Genomic DNA, 17,161 nt, shown 5'->3' on the forward strand with positions numbered 1-17,161 from the left:
AGGGTGATGCAGTAAATGAATCACTTTATCCTACCAGGTGTGCTACTCAGGCTCGGTTGCTTCTACAACGATCTAGGTCCGTTTCAATTGGTGCTTCAAGCGACCAAGGCATGTCTGCATCTGCTGCCGCTGTTCAAGTCTGTGAGCAGGCCACGTCGGACGCGCCTAGCAAATGTTTAGCAGTTACGAAGCATGATCGAACACTGCCAACCACGCTTCGGGTGCAGCTTTGCCAGCGAGCCAGCTCCGATTCACCGCAGCAATGTTTTCGTTCGCTTCGTAAATTTATTAATGCGCGGCGTATGGATAACTACGATGCAGTGATGACATGCCAACAAGCCGAATCGATAGGACCCGCAGAATGTGTGGCGGAACTGTTTCACGCGATTGCCTCAGTAACGAGAAAGGTGGTCGCTCAGCTCTGCCATGCAGCAAAAGACGTGGAGCCTGCTCGTTGTTTCGCCGCGTCTCCTACTTTCTACGACGATGAACTGAAAGTGCTTCTTTGCAACCAGGCTGAAAGTGCAGCGCCAGCATTATGTGCGAAATCTGTGGTTACTCGATTTGCACATCAGCCATCTGCAAAAGTATCATTGTGTCGAGGTGCTACCACCGCCGCACCTGCAGCATGTGCAATGGAGGCTCCTTTTGGTATGGATGAAGAGAGCGTAGTTGAGCTATGTCGTTCAGCAAAGAATACGGCGCCTGCACAATGTGCCCAAGAAGTCCTGACGTCTTTGAACGTGCCCTGGCATCGAGTGGCTCAAGTTTGTGCAGGTGCCGCATCAACAACCCCAGGACGTTGCTTGGCGCACTATGTTCGGCATTCTCGTTTGCATTTTCGTGCTCTTGCTGACCATCAAGTTGTAGTGGACTGTCGACATGCTGTGGCACAGCCATCAGCATTAAGGATTACTAAAGCTTCGTACGCTTGTCCTGAACTTCGACCAAAGTGCCCCTTGCAGATTGTGGTGACCGTGCTGGATCAATACGGTGACCCCATTGTCGACAACCGCTACGATGACCATGATGCTGGTGTTGTTTATATGAACGCTGCATTTACCGGGAGCTATGACAAACAGCACGAGTACATGCACAGCGGGTTGCCAGCACTACAAGGATCGACTTATGCCAAGATCGTCAACGGATCAGCGGTCTTCTCGAACCTGATCTTCACTGAAGCCGGGGTATTCACTTTTACGTTTCGTGCTGGAGAAGGTGTTTCGGACGAAGTTGCTCGGGTGGTCGTGCATCCTGATCTCACTGCCGAAGCATTACAGAATCGTTGTGAGAAGCTCTTTACACATTTTCAGTGTAGCGCTGAGTCCGCTCCAACTCCGAAGCGTGACTACCAGCGCAATGACATTCAAATGTTGCTGTTGCCATGTGGGCTTCAGCTCAGTGCAGTCACATGCGGTGAATACTGGATGGAGAATATCGGCGGCCTCGCCTTCAGAGGCTTCTCCGCTACCAAATACGTGGTCTACGTCCTCCCACGCCCATTCTACGACCTTTTCACGCACGTAGCTCACTCATCATTGCTTCATTTGGTCTATGCTAACATTTTCTGTGGTTGTTATGACAGAAGCATGGACATCCCACGAGTGGGCATGAGCGCTTGGGCAGTGTTAGGACTGAAGGAAGGAGAAGCCAGACGCCCGGTTATCCGACGAGCCTATCATCAGCGATCTTTGGAGTGGCATCCAGACAAGTGGCACGCACTGGCGGCTTCGTTGCCTCCGATATGGCAACAGGAGCTTGGTGGAGTCTACGTCTTGATCACGCAGGCGTACGACCAGCTCACTTCCAGCAAAAAATTGGTTAAACCCCATCTTCAATACACAGAGTAATGATTTAGGTTAGAATGGAACCAATCAGACCCTCCAGTTTCGCCGATTGTGAGCTCAATAGGAAGGTACCATGCAAGAGGCGCTGCTAGCGATCCTTCGCGGCGTCCGCAATGGCTCGTTCTACGGCACCAAGGTGCGCGCTCCGCACGGTACGTCCCTTTCTCCTTGTATTTCTGCTCAGTGTCTATAATACCTGTAACCATCCTCATGTTTACTCTCTTTCGACTGCGAAGCGTTAGTGATGATCTTCCTTTTCCAGAAAGGCTCCATTCGCCAGAAGCTCCGTGGCGTCGTGCGTCTCACTTTCGAACACAGCAAGAACCTGGCTCTGTTCGTAGGTGTTTACAAGTCGGTGTTGGTGGTGTTGCGTGCGCATCAAGAGCACGCGCTCGAGCGCCACGTTGGTACGGGTGTGGGCAAACCTGGGGCGCACTGGCACGCGGCCGTGGCCGGCGGTATCGGCGGCTACTTAGTATGGGGCCGCTACTCGAGTGTGAACTTTCAGATCGTCATGTACTTGATGTCGCGAGTGCTCATCAGCCTGGTGCGCATGTTGGCGGCGAAGGGCTACCAGCCGTTCGCTCAGCACCGCTTCAAGCACGTATATCCTCTGCTGGCCACCGTGGTTTGGGCGAGCGTCATGTGGCTCTACGAGAACGAACCGCACTCGCTACACCCATCACTACTAAAGAGCATGCAATTTCTGTATGACGAGTCATGCCGCTGGAAGGACGGCCTCGTGGAGTTTCTTCCGTCGCCAGTCACGACCGCCGTCTTCTTGCTGACATGGCTGCGCTTTTGAAAAATCGACGGCTACTGATCACAGTTTCGTCCCAGCTGCGAAGCGCTTTCCTACAGCAGCGACGAGTCTTCACGCACCCGTCGCACTGCTTGTTCCGGCGGAACTTCCGCCCTCTCTCGCCTCTCTTCGTCAGCTTTAACGCGACCCTAACTTCAAGCAAATTATAGTTGATATTTTGTTGGTGGAGCCTTGCACGATAAAAAAGGGCAACCAACGTGTATTAATTTCGCAAAAGCAAGCATCTTGAAGATGTCTTTCAGTGTGAACGTGGAACAGTGTCAATAAAGCCAGCGTCGAACTCCGTCTCAAAATCTGGCGGTTTGTTATTTCTCTAAAATACGAGATAATGACAGCTCTTTTTTTAAAATAAGCACAGGTACAGTACTATAATTGTGACTGTGACACCATACTGGTAGTGTGTAGTAGCAAACACATGCACCAGAACATGGTGCATGAACAAAAAAAACAATGAGCTACCGCCAACCGTGCGAAATGACATAAGGGAAATGCCAGAATGATCTAAGTGCTCAAACGAGTCCATTCTCCCCGATTACGTTTCAATCATGTTGACATGTAGGGAGGAATACGATTCTGGTATGACTACGCAAATGTACAAGTAGAGGACGCGTCATACAAATCACAAGTCAAGAGGAGCGCATGCGACGCCCTAATAAGGCTCGTTTTTGTGCTCCTGTCACTTGTTTTCCGCAGTCTCCAGTTTTCATCTGCGGTAAATATCGCAGTACAGTAAGCTTTTGTGAGGGCGTGCGGCGCATGGGCGATTTATTCCATTTCTGCTGGAAACCCGAGACACGCCGGTACGACAATTGAAGTGGAACGAGCGTCCTCACCAAGACCATAAACCGATTGGAAGTGAAGGGAAGAGGACAGATTGGCAAAGTTAAATACAGGTTCACAGGAACAGATAGAACAGCAAATGGGGAACGTCTTCAGCACCAGTAGCACGAGCGACACCAGCTCAACTAAGCTTGATCAGTCGCCGCCGCCCTCCGTGAGGAATCCCGATGAGAAACAGAACTCGATGTCAGACACGACGATGTCTTCCTCTCAGGACAGCGACGACAGCAACGATATCATCTCTGGCCAACGCAGGCGAAGAGAGAGCTCCGAGAACTCAGCAAGGTCCCCGGATACGACGTCTATGCAGCACACCAATGGCGCGAAGGGTATGAAGAACCCTGCTACATTGCCACTGTCATTCACGAACGGCGTGCTCACCTGGTTCATGTCTTGCGCAGGCCGCCCTACCAACACAAGCTACGCAGATGACCAGTTGGACTACGACGAGCGTTACTTGATCGAGCAGAAACATCGAGCTTTTTGGGAGCTGGTGCAGCGGATCCTGGAGCTCAACGACGTGGTGCTTATGATTCGCCTGCTGCTCGACTTTTTGCAGGACGATCTCGGTGCGGCAGCGGCTGCAGTCTTCCTGGTCGATCAGAATTCGCAGAATATGTCCCGCATCACGCGTGGCACACCGACTCAGTCCGGTTTGGCCCCGTCTCGAGGACTAGTGGGCGAGGCGTTGAAGTCGCGGGTAGCACAGATTTTAGTACACTTTAGTTCGGAAGAAGGATACGACCCAGATGTGGATTTGACTCAGGAATATCCAGGACAGAAACTATTCTGCGTGCCATTGATGGAGCACGAGTCGGTGTATGCGATCATCGAGGCCACCGCTGCTCAATCTACGCGACGTGTGATGGACGCGCTCCACGTGAAGCTATTGACGTGGCTCGGACCGATTCTGAGCTCGTGTATGCGGAAGTGTATTGAGTTTCACGACGTGCTGCTTTCGGAGCGCACGCAGAAGGCTCTACTGCATATTATTAGCTCGTCGGACACTGAGGATACGGTGTTAAATCTCGTGGACGGTGTGATCGATGGAGCTTGTCATATCACGAAGGCTGAGCGTGTCACGTTGTTCATGGTTGACTGGGAGACAGACGAACTTTGGTCCTTGTCGTCCAGCTACTGCGACGAGACCCTACGAGTTCCTCTCCAAGCGAGCATGTTAGGTCTAGCTGCCACAACGCAGCAGACGCTCAATGTCCGAAACCCAAAGACAGATCGACGTTATAACTGGGTGACAGACGAGCGTAAAGGTGTTGACACGCGCTGCGTACTGTACGTCCCAGTGGGTGTTCAAGAATCTGCACAGAATGCAGAAGGGAGCTCTGCTGGTAGTAGTCGACCCATCGGTGTGCTGGAGATCATTAACAAGGTGGAGGAAGAAGTGCCAGCTGGGATGACTACAGGAAGCTGCCCAGGATTTACTTTTGATGATGAATGTGCTCTGGAAGCGTTCGCATGCGAAGTCGCAGTCATCCTACGTCGACGCAGTAACGAAATTGAGTACATCAAGTTGCTGGCGGACACGCGGGCTGAGCAGGTTCTGGCGAAGCGAGCTCGAAGTCAAGTAAATCTTTTGGAGTGCTACACAAGCTACGCATCTGCATCTCGCGCTCATCCTGAAGCTTGTCTTCGCAATTCGTTCGTATCCAGTGATCGACACGTGGCAGATTGCCCCGAGTGCGCAGCTGCTGCTAAGTTAGAGGCTCGCGGCAAGCGGCCGACTGAAACTTCTCTCGACGTTGCTACGGAAGAGGTGAGCGATCACGTACACCCCGAGGATATTGTAGAGCAACGTATTGGTAAGATGGTTGGAAGCAAGAACTACAATTCTGGACGCTTGGGCTACGAATTTTTGGGGAGCGATGCCAGTATTCCGTCCGGCTTGCTGTTTAGCGCCCCAGCAGGGTCGCGGTTCCCGTCGTGGGATTTTAACGTATTTACCACGGACACGACAGATCTCCCCAAGTTATTGGAAGAGATGTACCTGGATTTCAAGGTGGACGAGGTGCTGAACACGACCAAGCATCGTCTACAGAACTTCATTGTGGCCATGAAAGAACACTACCACCCGAACCCGTTCCACAACTTCCTACATGCCTTCTCTGTCGTCCACGCAGCCTACCTGCTGCTCAGCACAACAGACGCAGGTCAAATGCTTCAGCCGTTGGATATTGCTGCTTGCCTCGTTGCGTCACTTGGTCATGATGTCGATCATCCGGGCCACACAAACGACTTTGAAGTGAAGTCTGGGTCGCAGTTAGCAATGCTTTACAGCGACGAGTCTGTGCTGGAGCACCATCACGCTTATACGACATTCCGCCTGATCTCTAAGGAGAAGAACGCCAATATCCTGCAGAATCTGACCCCTGTTGACTACCGTCACTTCCGCAAAATGGTGATCACGGCGATTCTGGGCACGGATATGGCCAACCACTTTAAGTTCTTGGAGTCGATCGAGAAGGTTCTTCGGCCGGCTAGTCACCACGTTGACACAACTGCGATTTCATCTGCTAAGCGTGATAACTCGAGCACAGCTATTATTGCGGTTAGCAGCGGCGCGTCAGCAAAGGATCAAGGGAAACAAGGACCTGCGATATTGACAGTGTTGCGTGATGCTGTCATGCAGCCAGAAGGGACTACGATAAGTACTCCCCGTGGAACGAGTAATTCCGCACCGAGTAGTTTCTACTCGACTGCTGGTGCGAAGTGTACTCCCGGTCGCACGTCGAGTGGGAGACTGACGAAAGGCGGCTGGGTGTTCAATGGAACTGTCGATGAGAGGATATTCCTGGTGAAGACGCTAGTTCATGCGAGCGATCTGTCGGGTCAAGTGTTCCCGAAGCCTATCGCTTTGAAGTGGAGCAACATGATCTCGAAGGAATTTGCGTACCAGGCACTGATAGAGCAGGCTGAAAACATCTCGATCTCGTACAGAAACATCGATGACCCTCTGAAGATGGTCGAGGGTCAGCTCTTTTTCGCGCAGAAGATCGTGTCACCTCTGTGGGACCTCATGTACATCATGTTCCCTGATATCGACGAGTGCATGTCGAACTTGAAGTCGAATGTTGCGCATTACGAGCAGGAGCTGCAACGTCTTAAGGACGCGCGTTTCGAGGAGGGTGTCAGTGCTGATAGCATGCGTCAAATGCGCGACGAGTTGGAGCGGCAGTATGAGCAAGAGAATAGCCATGAGCAACTCAACAGGAGAACACGTCGTGACTCGATGTGCGGCTGCGAAGACGAGGGTGTGGCAGTGCCAGGACTTGCCAGACATAACCCTGCCAAGTTCAATTCGTTCCGCACTATTCCAGAGGACGACAGTAACAGCAACAGTAATAGCGAGGTCGGAGATGCGGAGACTGCTGTCCGGGCTAGTGTAGTAGCAGCAGCGGAAAAGTCTCGTCAGACGCGCTCAAGGGCAAGCAGCGTTAGCAGTAACAGCAGTAGCGACTTGGAGATAGACGAGCAATCACTCGTCGTGTATGAATAAAATGACTTCTAGTTTAAGTTATTTTGTTATTCAATTCGAGTTTGTTCTGGATAACATACAGAAGTACAGGTGAACTTGGGTCTAAGGCTGTTGGAGCGCAGTGCTTGTGGTAAAAGAGCGATGAGAGCACACCAGATCTCGTCGACACTCGAAGCAGTGCTTCGTTTTACCAACGACATGCTCGGAGCAGAAGTATCCGTCGCAGCGTGAGCATTGAACGGCTTGTGAGAATAGTGCGAAGACGGAGTGGCACTCGCGAGCATTGCAATACCATTCGGGTCGATCGGGAAATTCGAGCAAAGGGCGTGTGGAAATCGGCCGAGTTGGCGGGCGCCCAATATTAGTAGTGTCGGCATCTTGATCTTGTGCAGGATCGGTCGTTGAAGTGGCATCTTCAAACTTTATCTCGAAGCGAGGTGATCCCAGCCACGACATTGCTGGTGAGGCTAGGAACGCTGGCGAGCTTAAAAACTCGAGTGAGGATGTTTCAGACACGCTACGGCTCATCCCCATCACGGCGCTCCCCCCGCGACTGTATGTCGATAAGGAAGTCGAGGTTGACGTGCTAGACCCCCTTGACCGACTGAAGCCTAGCTTTGACGAGTCTAATGCCTCTTCCTCTTCGTTGTTGTTCTCCACACCGTCATCAAAATCGTTAAGCACGGTCAACGTTGGCTCCGACAACCGACGATCCTGGCCTAAACCGGAGTGGGTAACTTTTGGACATTGATGCTTGAAAATACACAGAGCATGTTGCGGTTTACAGCAGAAGCGAAACTCGCAGCGGCCGCAGACTGCCGTCTCGAGTGCCAGCACGTCAAACTTTGTGTTGCAGTACAGACACACCTCTTCTTTCTCTAGTACAAGCCGTGCCGCCGTCGTATCACGTCGCTTCCAGCGATGTGCTAGCTCCAGCGGCGAAAGCTTCCGCATACTGGTCTCCTGCATACGTGCGCCGTGGACAAGCAATAGACGCACCATGTCAGGCTGGTTCCGGATTACACTAAAATGTAGAGGAGTAAGGCCGCTATCGTCCCGGTTGTCAACGTCGGCATTGCACCGTTCGATCGCCAGACACGCCACAGACACACGTCCGTACCAGATCGCGAAGTGAAGAATCTCGTTCGCCAGCACGACACTTGCGGTACTGCTATGGTGACGGCGAACCACATGGTCTTCAAATAACTGGCGCACCAGGGTACCGTTACCTGATCGGATAGCGTCTGCCAGATCCGGTGATAGTGTTCGATGTAGTCCGAAGCCACTAAGTGTTGATGCTGACTCTTCTTCGCCATCCGCTGAGCTACTATCACTGCTAGAAGCGCCAGCGTCACTGCTAGAAGATGCTACAGCTCCAATGGTTCGGATAAAATGATCTCTGGAAACATGCGCAGTAGTATCTTCACGGTGCATTTTGGGATTCGGTCGAAGCGCAAGAGCCTGCAAGATAACCTGGTATGGATCAAGCTCGCGTACGAGAGGCTTGAATTCGCGTAAGAAATCCTCGAACGTCATGCACATGAGCTTGGCCTACAGCAGTTTGAGAATAGCTAGTCCGGCGCGCAAGAAAATGTCTTGTACGCCCACGAAGAATAGATCAAATATGGCGCATGCGAGGTCCGTCTTCGTTGATAGAGAGAAAAGAGTTGTAAACCATTCGATGCCGTACATGGGAATAGCGAAGCCTTGTGCCAGCATGTGAGCATGCAGCTTGGGCAAATCGCGAATGAACATTAGCTCAAAGTGTTGGAGATACTCGTCCAGGAAAGTAGAGCTGCGATGGTAGATCCCCGCAAGATGGCGCTTTTTCAGCATATAGAGGAAGAGTGCGTAGGCGTCTGCTTCCGACAAACCTTCAACGAGGAATAAAGCCGCGATAAAGTTCATGCCCTGACAGTAGCCGTCCTCCGCTTCTGCGATGGCGTTCAGCACTCGGAATAATGCGCTCTGCTGAGCAGCAAGTTGGTGTTGGTGGCTGCGCTCGAAAATGCTGAAGGTGCGAGTGACATCGCGTCCGATAGCGCCCGAGCGCTCGTACTCAGGTGTGGAGATAAGGTAATAGATCTCTCGATGGCGACGCATAAAGTCTTTAGGCAGCATGCGCATATGTGTCCAGGAGATGCCACCCGTGAGTGAGAGCAAAAGCTCCCGCTCCGATTGGTCCGTGAAGTTGAACTGCTTTACCACATTGCGCCAAAACAGCTGGCGCTTCTTTTCAGGAACGACGTCCATTTGCACCTCCCCGGGGCTTTCTGCCTCGCACAGATCACAGTTTGAGTGATGTCGCCGTCTTGCGTTCGGCAGCGGCGTGGAGATAGAAACCAATTCGGCTGGAACCATCGCGACCCGTTGTAGGCGCTGTTCGCGACTGCTCACAAAACGCTTCGTGCTGTCTCTTGCCGATAAGCGGCTTGTTGCACAATGACGACGGTCTCAGCTTTGCTCTCTCGCGCTGAGCTCGGCGCTTTCCAATCCTCTGCGCGGGCAGCGTTCCACGTCCGTTTCTCGCTGCTTCGCTTCAACAGACACTCTCATTTTTTTCGCCAATGAGAAATTCGTAGCTGTGACATTAACGCAGATTGGCTGAAAAGTCGTAGCTTTGTGCATACTGTACGGCCATCAGGACTACAAAGAAAAGATGGCGGCAACAGTGACATCCAAGCCCGCACGCGGCGACGAGGCCGAACCGGCGCGCGAGAAGCTTCCGCTCAAGCCGCAGGTAGTTCGCATCGAAGTTCTGGGAGACGAGAAGGTGGGCAAGACGTCGCTCATCTGCTCGCTAGTGTCGCGTCACTTCAGCGAGAAGGTGCCGAGCGTGTTACTCAACGTGCAGATCCCGGCCGAGGAGAGTGACGAAAATGTCATCATCTCCATCACCGACACTTCCTGTGCGTGATATTCTATTGCAATAGTTTTTATTGTATTCGTCTATTTACTTGATTTGTTGTAATTGCAGCCCGCGTATCCGACTTGATGCGCGTGACGAACGCGGCCAAGCGCAGCGACGCCATCCTACTGGTATATGACTTAACGAGGCCCGAAACCTTTCAGCGGTTGCGACGCTGGCTGGACTTCATTGCCAAGAACAAGGAGATCCCCGTCGTACTGGTTGCTAATAAAGTGGACATCAACGCTGTCACGCCGACCACGGACGGCCCATACGCAAGTCAAGTGCGGCACCTGGTTAACACATATCCCGTAAGTTGTAATTTTATCCTATTGCTGCAGACAGACGGATACCGACTGTGGTTGCTGTAGTTTGTGGTATCGGAGGTGGAATGCTCTGCGAAGAATTTCACGCAGGTGGCACAAGCCTTCTTCTTGGCTCAGAAGGCGGTGTTGTATCCAGTTGCACCACTGTACAACGAGAAGAAGCGGGTAAGGATTAGGAAAACACTGCGAGTGGTTGTGTTGCTTGTTTGTTCTAACGTTTAGTGAGTTTATGTATTGCAGCAATTGCAGCCAAAGTGTCGCAAGGCCATCAAGCGAACATTCCGCTTGTATAATCGTGATCGCAGCGGAATCCTCAGTAGGGAGGAGCTGAATGAGTACCAGTACGATTGCTTTGGAGTGCGTCTTCTCTCTGCGGAGATTGATACGCTGATGGACTATCTTTCGTCAGTGGAACCGTCAGGAGTAGCTCCAGATCGCAGTGGACTTTTTGTAGATGGCTTTATCTATCTGTGGTGGCTGTTTATCGACCGCAACCGACCAGAATCAGGCTGGCAAGTCCTGCGCAGTTTAGGATACAACAACGACTTGCACCTCGAGATTCCGCCCGAGCGTCTTCAGCTGCCGCCGTTCGAAGACGACCAGTCCGCGCAGCTCACCACTCACGCTATCGAGTTCCTAACGAACTTATTTCGTCAATTTGACGCAAATAAGGACAACAATCTTGCCGAGAATGAGATTGAAGACATTTTCTCCATCTGCGAGGACGAAAGTGCGCCATGGACGACGTGCTCAGCCATCTCGTCGCCGTTACTGTACGAAAGAACCCTGGTGGATGGCAAGCCTACGTTGTCGCTAGCAGTATGGCTCGCGTGTTGGGGCTTCGTTGCGCAGGAGAACCCACAAAAGCTGCTTGAAACGCTGTTCTATCTGGGCTACAACGACAAGCTTTTTCCTGCAGTTGAGTTTCTCAAGTACGTAATGCATAGTGAACAGGGGAAACCGACTTGAAACTTCGTCTAACGGCCGATTGTTGGTGTATCGTGCGTGTGCGCAGGAGTCGGAGCTTAACGCGCAAGGTTGCGCGGATTGAGCGACACGTAGTCTCGTGCTACATTTTTGGTTCGCCAGAGTCAGGAAAGGAGCACTTTCTGCAGACTTTTGTTGGCGGAAGAGAGCCAGCGTCAGTAGACGAGGAGCAAATCATTCTTCGTGCCATCGGTGCTGTCCCCGACCGAGACACCACGAAATACTTGTTTGTATGTGTCAAGTAGTCCTAATTGGATGTTGAGCTTGCGAAATATGACCGTGTGTTTTGCTTAATGCACGTTTGCAGATCACAGAGGCGTTGTCAGATGATGAGATTGAGATGAAGGCGGATGTGCTGCTGTTGGTGTTGAACCCTGAGGATGAACTGAGTAAAATATTCGTAGAGGAATTGGACAAGAAGCTACCTCCATCAATTCCGCGTGTGGTGATTAGCTACAAGCCAGAGACTCGAAACGAAGACGTGGAGGTTGCCATTGATGGTGCTGACGAAAGCAGTCCCCTTGTGAAGGAAGATCCTGTCGATTTTGCCATTGATGCGACGCTGAAGCAGTATCCGACGTCTCTGAAGTGCTACGAGGCGCATTGCGTCAAGGATGAGGTCGCCGGCGTCCTCGTGGCTACTGCATTGCGGCCGTAAGTGCTGTTGCATTGCGTATGGTTTTCAATAGGGGCTGGTTTGTTGACTGTTGCGTGTGAATGTTCTACAGACCCAAGAATGCGCGATCCAAGTCGTCAGGCATTTGGCTGCCCGGTCGGAAGACAGGTATGGGCATGATTGGGCTAACTGCTGCGGCTGTCGTTGCGTACGTCGCGAAACCGGAGGAGAGTAAGGCAGTCTTGAGCGACTTGGCGTCCAGAATGCACCTGAAGTAAGCGGAAAGCAAAAGAGTAGTTCAAGCATTGTACTGATCATGTCCCTTGGATTCGAGCGATTGCTCCACTTTTTGTATTAGACTGAGATGAACGTTTGAAGCTATAAAAACCTGTTGTCTTGGCCGTAATCAGAATGCAAATCGGAGCCTAAACACAGCAGCGATCTCCTTAAAAATGCATTGCACATTGCCAAGTTCGGATCCAATTCATTTTTATACAGTACTGCACCGCCCTTGGACCTTTGGTCAGCAAAAACTTCCGGATGTAATGATTCTGAATAGGGGGTTTCAAAGTTGTCATTAATTAGGATTTTTTTTGGTGGAGATGAGCCTCATTTTTGTCGAAAAATGAGGGGGCTTTCAGCTCTGAAACACCACTAAATTGCCACAAAAACCAGATAATTAGCTTGTAACCCGTAACCCCGCGTGAACGAGTCGCAGGGCGTGAACGAGTTGCCGCGCGTGAGAGCGTGAAGGAGTTGCCGCGCGTGAAGGAGTCGCTGCGCGTGAACGAGTCGCAGGGAGTGAGGGCGTGAAGGAGTTGCCGCGCGTGGAGGAGTTGCCGCGCGTGAAGGAGCCGCCGCGCGTGAAGGAGTCGCCGCGCGGTGATGGGTGCTGGTGAGCAGGCCCCAATAGGCAACAGTTCAGTGATACGAACTCAAAGGGGAACTCACGCGCGATGCACCGTAGCCCGGAGCACCAAGCCGAAGTGGCGCAATTCGCGGTCCACACGGGCTCCACAAGATAATTTCTTCCTGGCTGGTGTTGTGTGATTCTGTTGGATTAAGGCTCTACGAAAGATCTTCATGTGGATCTGTGGCTTGCTACAGCGGCGCAATTTGGTCAACAAGTGACAAAGCTTCGTCTTCGGTCTTGCCACGCTGCAGAAGTTGCAGAAGCAACTCCTTGCGCACAGCCGATTGCGCTTCCCTGAACCGAAGCTGGTGCTCATCCCGTCTTTCTTCCTGCTATCTGATGGCGCGGGCTTCGCTGACGCTGCTCCCTGATTTTCCTGAACACCTTAAAGTAAGATGTCCAGCGGCTTTGGCATGTATAAGCATCCCATCGCTCGGTATACTTAGCCGGTATCGGCGAACCTGCATCCGCAAAAGTCTTCAAGCAAGATGTAAACACGTACTCTGCCATTTGACCGAAGCCTGAAATCTTTGTGCGCGCCCCTCCAAAGCCAGCAGAGTGGTCGTCATTTGCCTTGCCCACAATCACATTGAAATTAGCCGGGTTTTTCAGCCATTCCACCATAAACTGCCTCTGCAGTAAGGTGGTGTGGCCACCCTTCTGGCCCTTTTGGCGTGCCATGCTGTACCCTTCGCTTCCCAGCCACCAGATTCGAAAGTAACCAGGTTATATATTTAGCGGCGTACCCCTAAAAATGAGAGCTCAAAATATCAGCTGGAAAAATGCGTCTCGGGAGGCGCATTTTTCGACAAAAATGAGGCTCCGCCAAAAAAATCCTAATTAATGACAACTTTGAAACCCCCTATTAGGATTAATTTTGGCGGAGATGAGCCTCATTTTTGTCAAAAAATGCGCCTCCCGAGACGCATTTTTCCAGCTGATATTTTGAGCTCTCATTTTTAGGGGTACGCCGCTAAATATATAACCTGGTTACTTTCGAATCTGGTGGCTGGGAAGCGAAGGGTACAGCATGGCACGCCAAAAGGGCCAGAAGGGTGGCCACACCATCTTACTGCAGAGGCAGTTTATGGTGGAATGGCTGAAAAACCCGGCTAATTTCAATGTGATTGTGGGCAAGGCAAATGACGACCACTCTGCTGGCTTTGGAGGGGCGCGCACAAAGATTTCAGGCTTCGGTCAAATGGCAGAGTACGTGTGGTGTAGTAGAACACACAAATACCGTCAGATGTGGATTCCTTACACAAACCACAACAATTCGCCGAGTTAGGTCGGCGGTTGTATGGCCTGCGCAGAGGGTGGTCCCCTCGCGGTCCGGCCCTTCCGGGACAGACGAGTGGCTCGCTTCCACTCGGTTCCGACTAACCAAGTCAGATCACTTCCGAGGCTCCGCCGAGTTTGATTCGGCTGAGCTCGTTCACAACCCTGTGCCCTCCACCAAAGGATGGACGACGGCGCGCGAGCGCTTTTACAGGTCACCGAGCGCAGAGGCTGCTCAGCTAGAAGTGTTACGGCACCCGGGCTATCCGACGTACCGGCCCGCTGAGTATGCGGGACTTTCTTTCGCGCGTAGCGAGACTTTGTCCTACCCGGACCGACCTAATCTCTTGGCGCTACCAGTCAATACCCTACAAGCTATGCCTCTCGAGTATTGACGGCAGGCATAATCCAGCCCTATGCAGGGACTTACCGGAAAAGTGTACACGTGTCTTGGACTAGGAAAATTCTGCTCTGTTATCTTCTGGGAGCCCTTTCGGCTCCCCCTATTTAATCCTATGCTTCTCATACAAATATCTAGTGAAATGTAGTCGTTTCGGATCTCTACCGACCCTTCAGCTGAGTTCCGGCGACCGTTGAGCTCAGCGACTATCCGGATAGCATATCCGGACAGATCGCCGAGTACTTACCGTGATCCTTTGCTCCTAAGCTCTGGGTTATCAGACCGAGCTGATTCTTGACCTAAAGTAGGTTGGCGTATGGTCGAATCTGGAAATCCCTACACCACAACTGCCCCGGTTATGATACGAGCCGAGCTGGTGAGTGTCTTAATCCTTCATTTGGTTCTGCCACCGTTGGTCCATACTCGGCTGATGACGTCTCGCGGCTCTCCACCACCTTCTTCGGTACGTTTGTTGCTTCCGCTGTCACTCCCTTGGCAGCTCCTTACTCCTCGCTTGTTACTCCAGCACAACTCGCGGCACCATCATCCTTCTCCAACTCCTCGTCGAGGTGAAGGCGTGCCAGCTGAGTCGATTCCCCGATCCGTCGGTGCTCGTGGGGTCAGCGACCGGCTTGAAGCTAGGTTGGTCGACCTGACAACTTCCCATGAGTCTGATGCGGAGTCGGCGGGGTCTTCTCGCGCGCGCCTTCCTGGTCCACCGAGCTTGCCGGGCGACACCACTTCGGGCGCCACCTTCCAGTCAAGCTCGGCTGCTCCAGTGAGTCTTGACTCCCTCATGGCCAGGGTTAACGAGCAAGGGTACGAGCGCCGAGAAGAATTGACCTTCTTGGCGAGGCTCATGGCCTATGGATTTACTCGTTCCGTGGAGCCTTCCGATCCCGTACAGCGGCGAGCGATCTTGCACGCCGCTTCTGCGGGGGAACTGTTGGACATCTTGAAAGGCAACTACGCCGCTCTTGATTATCCACAGATCATTGGCGATCTCCGAGCTGACAATCAAGCTGTTCAGGAGGAGAACCGCGCACTGACTCGGCGACTGGACTCGCTTGCTCTCAGCAATGTCGACTTGTCAACTCAGCTCTCGTCGGCTCAACAGCAAGTGTCTCGATTGGAGGCTGCTGCCGCGCAGTTGGCTAATCTCCTTGCTTCACTGCGAAAGACTGTAGCTCTTAGTGAGGCAAAACTTGCTCGGGCTATCGCAGCTGAGCAGAGCAAGGTTGACGCTGCGTTGGGTCAAGCCCAGCTCCATCATCAGCAAGTCTTGGATCGAGACGCTGAGATCGACGTCCTTCTCCGATCAATTTCCGAGAGGGATGCGGCGTTTGTCACTCTTCAGGGCATCGCTTCCAAGCACTTCGAGCAGCTGCAGGAGTCGGTGCGGTTGTACAGCTCCACCGGCACTCAACCTTTGCGGCACGCTCAGTCGGTGATCGCTGAGCAGCGGGCTGTAATCTTGCGACAGAAGCGACTCATCCGTCGGAATGGTATTACTCCGATGCACGATCCTCACATGGCTGCTGCTGCTGGCGGTGGCTTGCAGGTTCCTGGACTTGATCCGTCCGACCTTCTCCTCAACGCCCGGCTGTGTCGTGTCATGGAGTCTCGCTTTCTCAACATCCCAGCTGGTGAAACTCGGCGGTTGGAGTTGATTGTCCATCCTCGCCGAGATGCTCCAGTGGCGAGTTCCGTTATCGGTCCTAGTGTGGCTCTCTCAGCTAGTCAAGCGTCTTCGGTGACTTCATTGGCAGACTCGGCTGCGGATCCAGTCAGCTCAGCGGCGGCTACGATCCAGGCTGAGCCGACTCTTGCCCAGCTTCACAGTACGCCTTTGGCGAACTTGACTTCGACTCAGCGGCTTCGACGTTATGCCAACCCCAAGTCTCCCACTGCTGCAGGTCCTCGTCATCGCGCACCGGCGCCGCATCCGCCTCAGCCGTACGCTTGTCCACTTCCCGGTGAGGATGGACACGAGGCTATCAGTGCCCTTTTGCACTCAAGTTCTCCTCAAGCTACTGTGTCCGATGGAGGAAGGCCCCGCTCTGGAAAGTCCCGTCGTCGGACTCGGCTGAAGAAGGTTCGTCACCTTCAGCTGAGCTCTGCTACTCAGCCCGCTGTCTCTGCTCGCTCTGAAGACGACGATGACGCTTCAAGCGAAGCTGAATTCGAGTTTGAGTTTCCGTCTGAGCCGCCCGCCGACACCGTTCCTGCGGTTGCTTCGACGACTTTGGCGGGTTCTTCGTCTTCCGGTCCTCCGGTGACTTCGCCAGTTGCGGCTACTCGCCCACCGCCGGTATCTTCATCCGATGTCGTGGCTTCGTTGCCTGTCCCGACTACGAGCGTTTGTGCCCCAGGCTCGACTTCGCCCATCTCCGCTGGGTTGCCCCAGTCAAGTGCACCGCTCAGCGTCGTGTCAACGGTGGTTGGGCGCATCCAGTCGTCCTCTGGCCGATCTTCTCACGCCTCTTCTTCTCGGGGTCTGAGCGTATCCACTACGCCGACTGACCTAGTGACTCCGGCCGTAAGTGTCCCTAGGCCGTCTCTCCCTGCGGTTCCGGCCGTGTTGATGTCCCCGTCTGGGCGCCCTATCCGGAGATCTGCTGCGACCGCCCGCACTGTGACTGCTCAGCTGCTTGAGGACCTCGACGCGTCTGACGACGAGGTGTTAGGGCCTGGTGATGGTTCTGCACCGTCCACCGGCTCGACGAATCCTGC

The 17,161-nt window shown here is 52.9% G+C and overlaps 4 protein-coding genes across 4 annotated transcripts; 3 read left to right on the forward strand and 1 right to left on the reverse strand.

The window, feature by feature from the left end:
* Positions 1-110: 110 nt before the first annotated feature.
* Positions 111-2,918, forward strand: PITG_03829 (uncharacterized protein; the record flags this gene model as incomplete). The annotated part of the gene is made up of 5 exons (XM_002906825.1): positions 111-1,523; positions 1,586-1,604; positions 1,651-1,820; positions 1,912-1,999; positions 2,084-2,918. 5 exons carry the CDS (start codon positions 111-113, stop codon positions 2,650-2,652), a joined length of 2,259 nt encoding a protein of 752 aa, XP_002906871.1.
* A 671-nt stretch (positions 2,919-3,589) lies between these two features.
* Positions 3,590-7,038, forward strand: PITG_03830 (3'5'-cyclic nucleotide phosphodiesterase, putative; the record flags this gene model as incomplete). The annotated part of the gene is made up of 1 exon (XM_002906826.1): positions 3,590-7,038. The coding sequence occupies one exon, from the start codon at positions 3,590-3,592 to the stop codon at positions 7,019-7,021; it is 3,432 nt and encodes a 1,143-aa protein (XP_002906872.1).
* Positions 7,039-7,415: 377 nt separating this feature from the next.
* On the reverse strand, positions 7,416-9,415 carry PITG_03831 (uncharacterized protein; the record flags this gene model as incomplete). The annotated part of the gene is made up of 4 exons (XM_002906827.1): positions 7,416-7,484; positions 7,868-7,963; positions 8,000-8,357; positions 8,691-9,415. The coding sequence occupies 4 exons, from the start codon at positions 9,359-9,361 to the stop codon at positions 7,416-7,418; spliced, it is 1,194 nt and encodes a 397-aa protein (XP_002906873.1).
* A 244-nt stretch (positions 9,416-9,659) lies between these two features.
* PITG_03832 (mitochondrial Rho GTPase, putative) lies at positions 9,660-12,017 on the forward strand (the record flags this gene model as incomplete). The annotated part of the gene is made up of 7 exons (XM_002906828.1): positions 9,660-9,909; positions 9,978-10,219; positions 10,280-10,399; positions 10,475-11,166; positions 11,250-11,451; positions 11,529-11,875; positions 11,957-12,017. 7 exons carry the CDS (start codon positions 9,660-9,662, stop codon positions 12,015-12,017), a joined length of 1,914 nt encoding a protein of 637 aa, XP_002906874.1.
* Between the last annotated feature and the right edge of the window lie 5,144 nt (positions 12,018-17,161).

Source organism: Phytophthora infestans, genomic scaffold (assembly GCF_000142945.1).
Source record: "Phytophthora infestans T30-4 supercont1.4 genomic scaffold, whole genome shotgun sequence".
In the NCBI taxonomy this organism is placed as follows: domain Eukaryota; phylum Oomycota; class Peronosporomycetes; order Peronosporales; family Peronosporaceae; genus Phytophthora; species Phytophthora infestans.